The sequence below is a fragment of the Eubalaena glacialis genome, chromosome 9, assembly GCF_028564815.1.
Source record: "Eubalaena glacialis isolate mEubGla1 chromosome 9, mEubGla1.1.hap2.+ XY, whole genome shotgun sequence".
NCBI lineage: Eukaryota > Metazoa > Chordata > Mammalia > Artiodactyla > Balaenidae > Eubalaena > Eubalaena glacialis.
The window spans coordinates 34,702,598-34,715,824 of NC_083724.1; the positions used below are offsets into that span (position 1 = coordinate 34,702,598).

The following is a 13,227-nucleotide window of genomic DNA, read 5'->3' on the forward strand; positions in this document are numbered from 1 at the left end:
CCAGCCACCACCGTCATCCCGGCCTCACCCTTGCCCAGGGTGTGCCTCTCACCCGGGAAAGGCCACCCCATCCCACAGGGACCAGTTGCAACACAGGGGGCAGGAACTTTATTTTAAGTGTGATACCTGCCGCGGGCTGCAGCCTCCTCTCTGGAGGGTGGTGACAGGAGCTGGGGATAGGTGCTCCTAGTACCCACCGTCCCTACAGGCAGCCACATAGCCCCAGTCAGTCCTTCCGCAACCCTCGCACTCACAGCCACAAGAGTATACATCGGATTACCACGGAAATCCTGTGCTGCTGTATCAAAGAACTGCTGTCGGATGGGGTAAGAGGAGGAAAGGAAGAAGGAGAGAAATCTGGGAGCTTTTGAGAGACCAGTGGGCAGTGTGGTATAGTGGCCACTCCCCAAGCTCTGAAGTCAGGCAGACTGCCTCTTGCTAGCTGTATGACCTTGGGCAAGTTATCTCACCTTTATATAACATGGCCTAACCAGTCCTACAGAGTTGTTAGAAGGGGAAAGGAAGATGACATGAAACCCAGATTTCCTTCCCTTTCTTTCAGCATGAAAAAGCATATAACCAGTCTCTGAACCTTTTCCCTTATTTGGTCTAAAATCAGAGATTCTTTTGAGTGCAAAATGAAAACAAAACCTTTCAAATGCAGATGCAGCTAGGTTGTTAGAAAGCTGTGAGTCCCTCACAAAGCAGTGAAAATTGCTTCCATGAGATTGCTTTCCTACCCTGCTCTGCCCTGCTAAGTGTCTTCTTTCTGTGCCCATCCTGCTGGAATCCACTGTTGAAGACCCAGTAGAGCAGCATGGGGGTCAAAGAGATAGACTAGCTGGGTGCCTCCAGACTGTCTCAGAGAGTTGTCCGGAAGTATGGACTCACCTAAATGACTGAGCGTGCCCCTGAGTTTGCATGTTCAGGAATTTAATTTATCAGTGAGCCCGGATATGAAGAGATTCTGGGTACAATTCACATCAACCATGCTTACATTTACGGCTGCTCCTCAGAGGTTGTTAGAAAGCTATCAGTCCTGCAGCTGACACCTTGGAGGTGTTTTCTGCTAGAAGGAGTTGCATGTACTAGACTCCCTTATTTTTTAGCCTTTAGGTCTCTGATCTAGAAAAAAATAGAAGACCCATCAAAACTCCACTGTGTTTAACTTTTGGGACAGAGTGTGTTCACATTTCCTGCTTGCCCTTGTGGTTAAGGACACTCAACTTTAAGGAGATGCCCCCCTTGTTGTTGAAACTGTCAGTGTGAGGACAGAATCACTAACTTCTTGAATATCAGAGCCGGAAAGACTCAGAGATCTAGTCTTCCCCCTCATTTTCTGGCACGGTCGGCCAAGTCCTGGAGAGGGGAAAGGACTGGTCCAGGGTCGCACAGTACAAGCAGCAGGGTTACAGCCTGACCCCAGGTGTCCCCACGCCCAATCCACTGCCTTCCCCACTAGCACAAGGGCTAGTCCACACGTCATTTCCTGAAGATGATTCCCGGGTCCCTGGTCCCTGGTCCCTGTGAAAGCAGGAGGGCAAACTCTCTTCTTCCCTGTCCCCTTTCTCCAGTTGTGTTTTCCTCCTTTGCCTCACTGGTGACAGTCACATGGCTTTTCTCTTCTCAGAGCTCTCTCTTTTTCCTCCCTACAGTTCTGAGCCAAGAAGAACACTCAAGGTAGGGCAATGAGTGAACGGGAAGGCACTGCCCAGGTGCCACCCCACCCAGGCCCATGGCTGCTCTGAGGGGCGCTCGTACCTGCCCTCCTTGTCTGGGCTGCAAGCAGGGTGCCCTGTGCGACACATCCAAAGCCTTGGAGAGCCCCTGGACATGAATTGGAGTTTCTGAGCTGGGAGGGATCTTGGCCAGAATGAAGAGGGTCAGCACGGCCTATGAGCTGTACACAAGTGACCCATCCCTGACATTGAAGTGCCATGGGCGAGGTGTGCTATTCTTAATTTCCTGATAAATCAGGGCCTATCCGAAGTCGTACCTGCAATAGTCTCTTGTACTCATCTACAGGCCAGTACATTTTCTTGAGTGAGAGAGAAAGGGATTGAGTTTCCGTTAGTAAATGCCCTGGAATTGCTAGGTATCACTGTGAGCATGTGTTGTCCATTGTTCCCACAGTGTCCATCCAATCAGAATAAAGATTGAGAGCCATGGCTGCAGCTGCAGCTACTCCTTTCAGGCTCCTGCTTGACCCTCCCCAGTGCATGGCCAGCTTCTCCTTGCATGCCCCAGCAGGAAGATCATACTCCCTCCCCTGGACAGCTTGCAAAAGGAAAACTCTAGGCTCAGATATAAACATTACAGCTTTATTCATAATAGAAACAAACCAGGGACTTCCCTGGTGGTCCAGTGGTTAAGACTCCATGCTTCCACTGCAGGGAGCATGGGTTCAATCCCTGGTCAGGGAACTAAGAGCCCGCATGCCACATGGCACAGCCCAAAAAAAAACCAAACAAACCAAAAACACCCAGGGCTCAAACTAAAAAAGCAACAGGAGAAGGATTATATCTAAGTTATGGTAAATTCACCAAATAGAATAGTCATCAGACATTAAAAATTATCATTGGGAAGCTTCTGTAGCAACATAGAAAAGTATTTACAAAGTGACACTAAGTAAAAAATTTTCACCCAAAATTGTTCAGTATGATCACCAATATATGACAAAATATTTTTATTTAAAAAACAAACACTACTTGAATGCTCTGTTTTGGTCCTTGTACTTAGTGTGCACGTTACCTCACTTAGTCAGCAGCTGCCAAGTGGGGTAGTTGGTATTTGCTCCTTTTACAGATGAGGAAGCAGAGGGTCAGATTGATTCAGTGAGGCCTCCCAGCCAGGAAGTCAGAGCCAGGACTTGAAGTCCAGGCTTAATGCTCTCTCCACCATGTCATGCTGGCATCAAGATTAGAGAAGGGGGCTATCACTATTATTTTTTTTCTTTCAGACTTCCTTTTCTGTTGCCATTATTGGAAATTTCTAAAGGAAGAAAGTGTTGGCAGCTCATCTGAGAGTGAGGACCAGGGAGATGTTTCTGGTGCAACTCATTAAATGCTTTGCTCTCTTCTCCAGGATGACATGGAAGCATACCGGACCCAGAACCTCTTTCTCAACTCCGAGATCCACCAGGTCACAAAGATCTGGAGAAAGGTGGCTGAGAAGGAGAAGGCCCTCCTGATGAAGGTGAGGCGCGGGAGCCCTGTTCTGGCCCTCTCTGTCCCCAGCCACCCTTTCAGCCCTCTCACCACCTCACCACTGTCTCACTCTCTCCTCATGACCTGACTGCTCTCCCTCTGGACCGTGCCCTTCATGAGCTGTCTTCCATATATCAGGGATCTGTGCTCTGCTGACTGCCGCTTCTGATCACAGAGGTGAGGGGAAGAGGCAGGCAGCCACTGCTGTCCCACCTCCCCACATTGCTGCAAGCCCCCACCCCCTAAAGTAACTGCCAGGGGATTTAAAGGGCCTTCCCCCTCTTTGTATTTCTCTTTTTCCCCTTTTGGGAGCCAGGTATTAACTCTACATTCCAAAACCACCACAAATATGGGGGAAATTAGAAAGTGACCACGCGTGCCCAGGGAAAGGCTCAGAAAAGACCTAAGAGGAACTTAAGTTTATACCTCAGGCTGATCCTGGGCACAGAGACAGCCTACAACAGTCAAAACCAAAAACCAAAACAGCAAACCCTAGGTAAGAAGGAGTATCTGATTTCCAGAGTTAACACTGTCATTTTTAATAATATAATAGCTAGTTATTTTACCAGCAAAAGCGGGTTTATTCAGGACTAACCAGAGGAATTACAATTTGGGATACTTGAACTATGGTGAACCACAGGCAGATTCAGGGAACAAGGAAGGGGAACTTGCTTTTTATAGGGAAAAGGAAGGGGTTGGGAGGGGCTGTGATAACCAAAAAGTCCATTGGAGGAAACTAGGAGTCCCAAGTATGGAGGCTTCTCATTGGCTGGATTGCTACAGTGCCTGATTGGCTGAGCTGTCTTGAGGTGGAGAGAAGTTTTCCCATTCCTGCTGGATAGTAGAGGCAGCTTCTTGTCAGAGATGTAGGTGAACATCTCTTCCTGTTTGGAGAAATTAGTGATGCCTATGGCAGGGCCTGAGAGGTCCCCATACAGGCCTGACCGGACTTCTTTTTTAGCTGAGCTTTCTTTAATTAATTCCACCCCACCTTATTAGGTTCAGATGTTCAGTTTTCAACAAAATATCACAAAGCATACAAAGAAACAGGAAGATACGGGGGTAGGCAGGTAGGGAATGTGCAGTGTGTGTTCCACGAGGTGGGAGAGAGGTGGTGTGTTGGAGAAATGGAAAAAGCCCACGTGGTGGCAGAAGGCACAAGGGCAGTGTCCAGAGCTCTGTGTCCATCCATCCCCTGGGCACTGCTCAGGTATACCCCCTACAGAGAGCTTGCTCTGGGCCAAGTGCCCTGGAAGGGCTTTGTATACATTGGCTCATCTAGAGTCACATATAAGAATTCTGAGGCAGACTCTGTATTTTCCCCATTGTTCGGATGAAGAAGTTAAAGCACAGAGAGGTTAAGTAACTTGCCGTAGATCACCCAGCCTGCAGTAACTGATCTAGGATGGGACTGCAGGCAATGCAAGAGCCTATGCTGCTGCCCACCTTTCCCCTCATTTTTCTGAATCCAGCCCCAGCCCTGGGCCTGGTTCTCTTTCCTGGAGCCCTGTCTGCCTTGCTGTAAACTCTTGGATTCAGGACTCCTCTCCTTTCCTTTATATGAATGGCTGGGGTGGGGGACGGGAGGTGAGAGCTGGAAGAAGGGCTGGACTGCCTAAAGCTGTTCAGGCCTCAGGCCTCTGGCCCAAGCCCAACCAGGTGGCCTGACCAGCCCCACCCCTCCCTCCCACAGTGTGCCTACCTCCAAGCCAAGAACTGCCAGGTGGAAAGCAAGTACCTGGCAGGGCTGCGGAGGCTGCAGGAGGCCGTGGGGGTTGAGGCAGGCGAGTGCTCGGAGCTACTGAGGCAGCTCATCCAGGAGGCGCTGCAGTGGGAAGCCAGCGAGGCCTCAGCTGACAGCGTCGTGCTGAGCCCCATCAGGTGAGCCCAGAGCAGGGCTGGGTCTGCATGACCTGGGGGCCGCCAGCCGCCCTGCTACCAGTTGCTGCTGACCGTGTGTGAGCCCTGCACATGCTTACCTCCTTGTACCTCCAGATTAGTGATCATGTGGTTGAAATGAGCCCCATTTTACAGCTGAGAGGCACCGCAGGCTCAGAGGAGGCAGCCCCTTGCCCAAGGCCACACAGCATATTAGCGCATCTGACGTGGGCCTGCCTCCAGAGTTCTGTTTTTTCCACTTCCCCAGGCTGCCTCCCAGGGGTGTTTGTCAGAGAGGGGAGGAGGGGAGACAAGCCAGCTGCCTCCTTTGAGCCAAGCCTTTGCTGAGCACAGTGGACCTGGGTAGATAAATATAACAGAAGGGGCTGTGGCTGGGGTCAAAGGTCCCTAGAGGCTGGATGGTCGGTCCAGTGGCCAGAGCCCAGGCTTTGGAGCCAGACTTGGCTTTCTCACTGTGTAACCTTGGACAAGTCACTTTACCTTTCTGAGCCTCATATTCAGCCTCCATAAGATGCGGGCTAAGATCCTTGCTTTGCAGGATCATGAGGATTAAATGAGATAGCACAGGCAGAGCACATAATAGGGGCCAGTAAATGTTGACTCTATGAAAGGCCATCTGGAATGGGTCCCCAGCTCTCCTGTTTCTGCTTGTTATTGGTACTTCCTGTTCCCCATCTGTCCTTGGGCTTACTGGCTGTGGAAGTGGGGTTCTGTAATGGCAGTAAAGGACTTCTTGGGCCTAAGGCTTCATGGAGTAATAATAAGAGGGTCCTTTATATTTACACGGAATTAATGAGCAAATATCTTTTCAGCACTTGCCATGTACCAGGCACTGTCTAGCCCCCTAGCAGTTTACATCAGAGGATCTCATTGGGTCTTCATGAGGCAGAGCAGGAGTTCCTATACCCATTGTACAGAGCAAACTGAGGTTCAGAGCGCTGAAGTGACCTGCCCAAAGTTACATGGCCAACCTGCAGTGAAGCGCAGGCAGGCTTCCTGCCCAGGGTCCACCCTCTCCCCGCTGCCTCTTATCTGGGGAAGGGCCTTGCAAGGTGTCGCTGACACAGGCTTTTGCTGGCAGCGAGTATGACGAGTACGGCTTCCTGACAGTACCCAACTACGAGGTGGAAGACCTGAGGCTGCTGGCCAAGATCCAGGCGCTGGAAGTGCACTCCCACCACCTGCTGGCCCACGAGGCCGTGGAGCAGCCGCTGCGGGAGCGCTGGGCTGCCCTGGGCGAGCTGGCCCCCTCGCTGGAGATCAAGCAGCTGCTGCGGGCGGGCGTGCCCCGCGAGCACCGGCCGCGCGTCTGGAAATGGCTGGTCCGCCTCCGTGTCCAGCACCTGCAGGGCCCCGGCCGCTACCAGGAGCTACTGAGCCGGGGCCAGGCCTGCAAGCACCCTGCCGCACGCCAGATCGAGCTGGACCTGAACCGGACCTTCCCCAGCAACAAGCATTTCACCTGTCCCGCCTCCAGCTTCCCTGACAGGCTCCGCCGGGTACTGCTGGCTTTCTCCTGGCAGAACCCTGCCATCGGCTACTGCCAGGGCCTAAACAGGTAAGCCACACAGCCCCCGTGAGGGCACAGCCTCTGCCTTCCAGGACACCTCTCTGTCTCTTTGGAGCCTCCCAAGAAGCCAGAGAGGTCAACCCAGGAGGCTTGGTCCCCACCATATGGATGGGGACAAGCAGGTGAAAGGACGTGTTCAAGACAGATTTGGGCCAGAGCCCCAGGCTCCTTGTCCCGTGCCCTCTCCTGTGATTTGTCCTCAGGGTGGTGCCACTCCCATAGAGAGCACGTGAGCGGGCCCGCTGGGGTTGTATAGCCCACAGCCAGCTCACGTACTGCATGACTGCCTGGGTCAGGGATCATTGCTTTAAACAAAATCCACTCAGAGGAGCCCAAGGAAAAGAGAATTTGTAAATGTTACAGAGGAAGCTCCCAAAAGCCAGAAAAAGGAAGTAGAGCTAGGGACCAGATAGATGGTCTTCGGAAGCCAAGGCAACCACTCTGTCTAGCAGGGCCCAGCACAATGCCAGGGGGCACCACTCATGCCATATTCCAGGGGGACACTGTCCCCTGAGATTGTGCAGCCCTCTGTGGGCTGCGTGGTCTCTGGCCTCTCTCATAATACATGGCTGCTTCCCTCTCTCTCAGCAGACCAGCCTCAACGTCTGTCATTCCTTGGACATTTAGGGCCCATCAGGGCTGTCAGAGCAGAGTCCTCAGCCCCTAAGTCAAGCCTTTCAGCAATCCACTTGTCGATACCCTCACGTCTCAGGCCTAAATTCCCAAAGGAAGGAATCTGGCCCAGCCTGGATTAATTTCTACTTCTGGTTCAACAGCAGGAGACAAGGGATGGGAGCTGGGAGTGGGGTGGGGTGACTTGGTAGGGCTGCCCCTGCCAGTACTTTGGGGAACTCTCGTGGCTGCCCCCAGTTATCTCAATAGAGGTGGCATAATCTCACATATTTCCCAAAGCAAGTTTCGGTTCAACTTTATTTTATTTTATTTTATTTATTTATTTTTTAATATTTTATTTTATTTTTTTATTGTTTTTTAACATCTTTATTGGAGTATAATTGCTTTACTATGGTGTGTTAGTTTCTGCTGTACAACAAAGTGAATCAGCTATACGTATACATAGATCCCCATATCCCCTCCCTCTTGCGTCTCCCTCCCACGCTCCCTATCCCACGCTTCAACTTATTAACACATATATACTCAAGCAAATTTTACATAACTCATTCTGCTCTTTTTTTCAGGCAGTGTGTGACATTTACTTAACACAGAATAAATATTCAGAGTGTCCCTACTCAAATTTGAATGGTTCCCAAGGATAGATATTTTTGATACTTTTTTTCCAGCTTAAGTTGGGTGAAATTGAGCATATACATGTACCATTACTGGGAATTCAGAGTTAAGCCCGAACAGTAATGCCTCTCAGTCTAAGCCTCCTTGGAAAACATGTTCAGATTTCATGCTGCTCTAAACGTCTGCTACAGGAGATGTCCATAGAAATTCATTCATTCATTTAACAGCTGAGCAGAAGCCTGCACACTTCTCATCTGTTTGAACGTGTTAAAATCCAGAAGGCACAAAACTTTTGAATCCTCTTTTTAAGATTAGATTTGAAGGGAGCTAGAAGCTCTGAGACTGTATGAATAATTTGTACATTTCATGCAAAGGTCAGGTAGGAGCTAAGACTTAATGAGGGCCTCCTGCATGCCAGGTACTCACATACCTGACGTCATCTAATCCTCAGGAAAACCCTGCGAGGTGGGCGTTGGTGCCCGCCATTGCCAGGTGAGATAAGAGAGGGTCTGAGAAGCTAAGGAACCTGCCTGGGCCTCACCATGCATGGGCTGCTAACGCTGGTCTCCGGACCCCAGACCTGGTTCTTCCTACCGTCTGCCCTCACTGAGAATGGGAGCTGTAGCAGAGAGAGTGTGCTGAGGGCACTCAGAAACCTTTCTTCCTGATCAAATATAACCTTTTTTTAGAGCAGGAATGGAGTTAGCCACATATGGGCTTTGGAGTCTAATCTATACTGAAGGAGCAGGGGGAGGATCCCAAAGCAGGAGGGGATCTTAAGGTAAGCCAGGTAGAAGGGAAAGAAGCCTCTCCCTATGTGGAAAGAGGCAGCACCAAAAGTTGCTGAGGGGTATATAGGAACAGCTGAGACCAAAACCAGAGGTATTTCTTTACTTCTTTCTTTGAATGCTATAGTTATTGGCATTTAGGCAGGTACTCATACTATTGCTTTAAATAGAAGATTATTTGTAATAGAGCCTGTTTAAATGTGGAGAGTGCATTGTATTCTTTCAAAGGCCCTTCTGCAGCCCCTTTCACTTGTCTGAGTGCTTCCATCTAGTGGCGGCTATTAGAACTGCATGTGTGGTGTCTCGAGGACAGAACCTGCTTTTATGCAAAAAAACCAGCCTGTTTAGAGGGAGACAGATATCATAGTAATGATTTAATGCTAATTCAGAGCAAAATTTTAAAATCCATTTCTCTCTAAAATATAAGTGGAGCGATTTAAAGTAGTTTTTCCTTTCCCACATCACCCTCCTTTGCAGACCTACTTGGGCCTGAATGTCTTCAGCTGGAGTCTGGCTGTAGCCCCGAGCAGTTGCTAGGGCCCTAGTGAGTGCCAGCAGCTTCTCATCACTGACCTTTTTTTTTTCCACGGGTTTTTAGTTTACAACTCAATGATCTGGAGTAAATTCACAGAGTTGCACAGCCATCACCACAATCCAATTTTAGAACATTTCCATCACCCCTAAAAGACACCTTGTGCCAATTTGCAGTCACTCTCGATTCCCACCCCCAGCCCTGAACAACCACATATCTACTTTCTGTCTCTATGAGTGTACTTGTTGTGGACATTTCATATACCAGTCATACAATATGTGGTCGTTTGCATCAAGCTTCTTCCACTTAGCATGTTCTTGAGGTTCATCCAGGTTGTAGCATGTGTTTTGTTCTTTTTTTACCAAGCAGCATTCCATTGCATGGATGTGCCATACTTGGATTATCCACTAACCAGCTGATGGACATTTGGATTGTTTCTACCTTTTGGCTATTATGAATAATGCCATGAACATTCCTGGGCAAGTCTTTGTGTGGGTGTATATTTTCCTTTCTCTTGGGTGCATCCTTTTTAACAGAGATTCAATTTCCATTGTCTAAATGCACCATGCACCATAAAGTATGTAAATCTTCTTTTTTTTTTTTTTGGTTATAAGAATGCTGCCACAGATATTCTTGTGTTTGTGCTATTATTTCTGTAGCATTAAAACACACCCAAAAAGTGAAAAAGTCATGAGGAATACACATCTAAAATTTTCACTAGCCCTAACAAATTTCCAAACACCAACAGGTAAGGCCCATAGAGAGGAAGGGAGACCTGCCAAGGAGTCAGGAAAGGGGTGGCCAGTACATGTCAAGGGCGGAAAGCAGAGGCTGGCTGAGGGTCAGGCAGCTTCCCAGATCTGTCCTTCAGGAGTTAAGCCCAAAGACTGAGGCACGGGCCAAGGAACCTCCTTGTGACTGTAAATGAGAACCTATGGCCCGGGCTTCCTCAGGGAGACCAGTCTTTGAGAGGCTAAGAGCAATATGATTTGGAAACAAGGCTCATGAAGTAAAAACAAGGTCCTTTGGCCTCCTCCACCAGAGGGGTCCTGAGTATCCCACCAAGCATATTGAGAGCATTCCTGGATTCAGAGCTCATGTCATACCCTTGCCCCCAGTGGCATTATTGGGACTCTCAAAAACAGTGGTGTCCATTCCCAAAGGCCCTGGGCCTTGCTTAGGGCCTTCCATGGGTGGAATCTTAGCAGGATTAAACCTCCTTTTCTGACACAAAAGCTTTATCCTACTGGTTCAGGATTGTGTGCAAAAATTAAAAATAGTATAAATCACTGAACATTATCAACAGGCTCACACATCAAATCACTGACCTTTTAATGTGAGCAGAAATCGAAGCTAATTCTGATACCCACTCCTGGACTGAGAACAGTGGAATGAGGTAGGATAGAACAGGCTGGACTTTGGGGGTCCTCTGCCACCAACTGATTGTGTGACCTTGAACAAGTCACTGTTGCTCTCTGGGCCTCGATTTTCCTGTCTCTGCAATGACCAGGGATGACCAGCAGAAAGTAGCTGCCTGGAGCCTTATCTTGTGAGTTTCTGAGGCAGCCTCCAGACTCAGTGGGAAAGAGTACCATGATCAATTAGTTATGTCTGCCCTGGGCATAGACAAAGAGAGTGGTGGCTGGTGTATCCCATTTGCTATCTCTGAGCTAAATAATCTCTGTAGGCCTTCCCACTTTCCCATCTCTGAGTGGCCAAAGCCTACTATTTCCAGGAGACCCGTAACTGTTCTCTCCATCCACTCAGCTAAACTCAGGAGGGTCTGTACAAATACTTTAGCCGGAGTGGAGAGAAATACCTTCCCAATCCACTAGGGAGAGGAAAAGGATTTCTTTTTTTCTTTTCAGAAACCCTGTTTATTAAAAAAAAGTGTAAACCTCAGAAGATGTTGGAGGTCACGAATCCAACCTAGTAAGAGCCCAGGGAAGCATGAGTATCTAGACAATGAAATGTGCTCTTTAAGTCCATTGAGAGTGTGAGGCTGCCCCATGCTGAACGCGGCATCTCCCTAAGGGTGTTCAGCAGGTGCACTGTGCACAGCCCCACTAGGCAGCCCTGTGTTAGTCACGTGGGGCTTTGTTAACGTGAGATTTCTAAGAGGCTTTGTTAAGATATGTATATCATAAGCCTCTGAAAGGGGGCTAGAGTATGCAGTGTTCCCCAACATCTTTGCATATGGGTCCATGTGCTCACCCAGCATCTTGAGAGACCAGTACATTTTGGGAAATGTATTCTTGGATTCACCCTGGACAAGACCTGCCAGGGAAGGTGGGGGAAGGAGATAAAACAGTGCTTCTTCCAGGCAGACATCCCTGCTCAGCACTGTGGGTTGTCTTCTGTCTGATCCATGATCTCATTAGAGCCTCATGATAACTCTAGGGGAGAGGGGAAGCAAAGGAGAAAAAGAATTCTGAGTATTGAGCACCTGGTACATGCCAGACAGTGAGCAAGATGCTGTATGTCTGTCTTCTCAATGCCTCACAGCCCTGGGAGGTGGATACTGTTAACCCCACTTGACAGGTAATGAATATTAAGATGAGGATAGCTAACCTTTATAAAGCGCTCTCACTACGTGTTAGGCACTGTGCTGGGCAGTTAACATGTATTTACTCTGTTCATCCTTACAACAGTCCTGTGATTATTATGAGGCTGAAGCTCAGAGAAGTTAAGTAACTTGCCCACAGTCACCCAGCAAGGAAGCAACAAGACTCCAGAGGCCCTGCTCTAAGATGATCCCAGTTGCTCTGGAAATCCCCTAGGTAGTCCTCTTCAAAAGCATGTTCATCTCGCCCCAGTTTCCAGGAACACCAGCCTGGTTAGAGAGTGGGGTTGGGCAGGACATGCCCCAGGGAGTCACCCCTGCCATGGGCTGCCTGGTCGTGACTTCTGTGGGTCACTCCAGGCCTCCTTCCCTCCCACTCCAGACTGGCGGCCATCGCTCTGCTGGTCCTGGATGAGGAGGAGAGTGCCTTCTGGTGTCTGGTGGCCATTGTGGAGACCATCATGCCAGCTGATTACTACAGCAAGACGCTCTTGGCATCCCAGGTGAGCAGGGCAGGGAGGGGACTTGGGGGCCATGCAGGTTGGTGCCCCTGAATTGTTCTTACAAGTCAGTGAATCTTGGAAAAGTCAGGAATCTCTCAGGCCTCCATTTCTCCCTCTGTACAGTGGGCCAATAACCCTTCTCTGGGACTGCTGTGATGTTCCAGTCAGCTGATGGCCTTGAGAATTGTTGGGGCCCTGCCCACACGATAGACTGTTGTTATTCCAGTGGGGACATTACATCATTAGAAACAGTGGATATCCTATGGAGGGGAGGAGGGGAAAATCTAGTGTCACTAGATTTTGACTGGTGTTTGCCAGTCAAGAATTTCAAAACAGAGGTCAGGTAGGGTGGAAGTTGGGACTGGGAGGATGGGAGGTGACAGTGATGCTTCACACACACGCTTCATCACCTACTGAGAAATACAGCTACCTCTATCATCTCATGACCCCCTCCACTGCCCTCTGAGCACAGACCAGCCCTGGAGTCAGGTGGAGCTGGGTTCAGAGCCAACCCTTCAGAAACCAGCCGTGTGGCCTTGGCAAGTGGCATCACTTCTCTGATGCTTTTGAATGGAAGTAACACTACTTCCTGGGCTTGTTGAGAGGCGTAAATGCGAAACCATTTCAGACCTCCCACCTCCACCCTCCAGCCTCTCCCTCCTCGCCCCTCGTCCCATTCTTGCTGTATCAGTGCGTCTGCTTTATGGAGAGACGCCACCCAGGGGGAACCGTCTCACTCCCCCACAAAACCTACCAAGCCATTACCTGCCCACCCATCCTGTTCTCCTTTCCTACTGCGAGCACCGAACACTGTTTCCTCCTTCTGGGATGCCCACCTGGGTGGAGGGGTAAGGAGAGAGATGAGGGATGAAGATCCCAAGACTTAGGAGTCATCAGGAAATAGGTGGTGAATCAGGTAAG

At 49.5% G+C, this 13,227-nt stretch overlaps 1 protein-coding gene across 4 annotated transcripts in view; it reads left to right on the forward strand.

The window, feature by feature from the left end:
* Window positions 1-13,227, forward strand: part of TBC1D2 (TBC1 domain family member 2) — a 41,692-nt gene that overhangs the window by 24,806 nt on the left and 3,659 nt on the right. For all 4 annotated transcript variants that reach the window (XM_061201106.1, XM_061201107.1, XM_061201108.1 and 1 more), the window contains 4 exons: window positions 3,085-3,195; window positions 4,900-5,087; window positions 6,187-6,663; window positions 12,186-12,306. In XM_061201106.1, coding sequence (XP_061057089.1) covers window positions 3,085-3,195; window positions 4,900-5,087; window positions 6,187-6,663; window positions 12,186-12,306 — 897 coding nt within the window. The remainder of the gene's footprint in view (window positions 1-3,084; window positions 3,196-4,899; window positions 5,088-6,186; window positions 6,664-12,185; window positions 12,307-13,227) is intronic.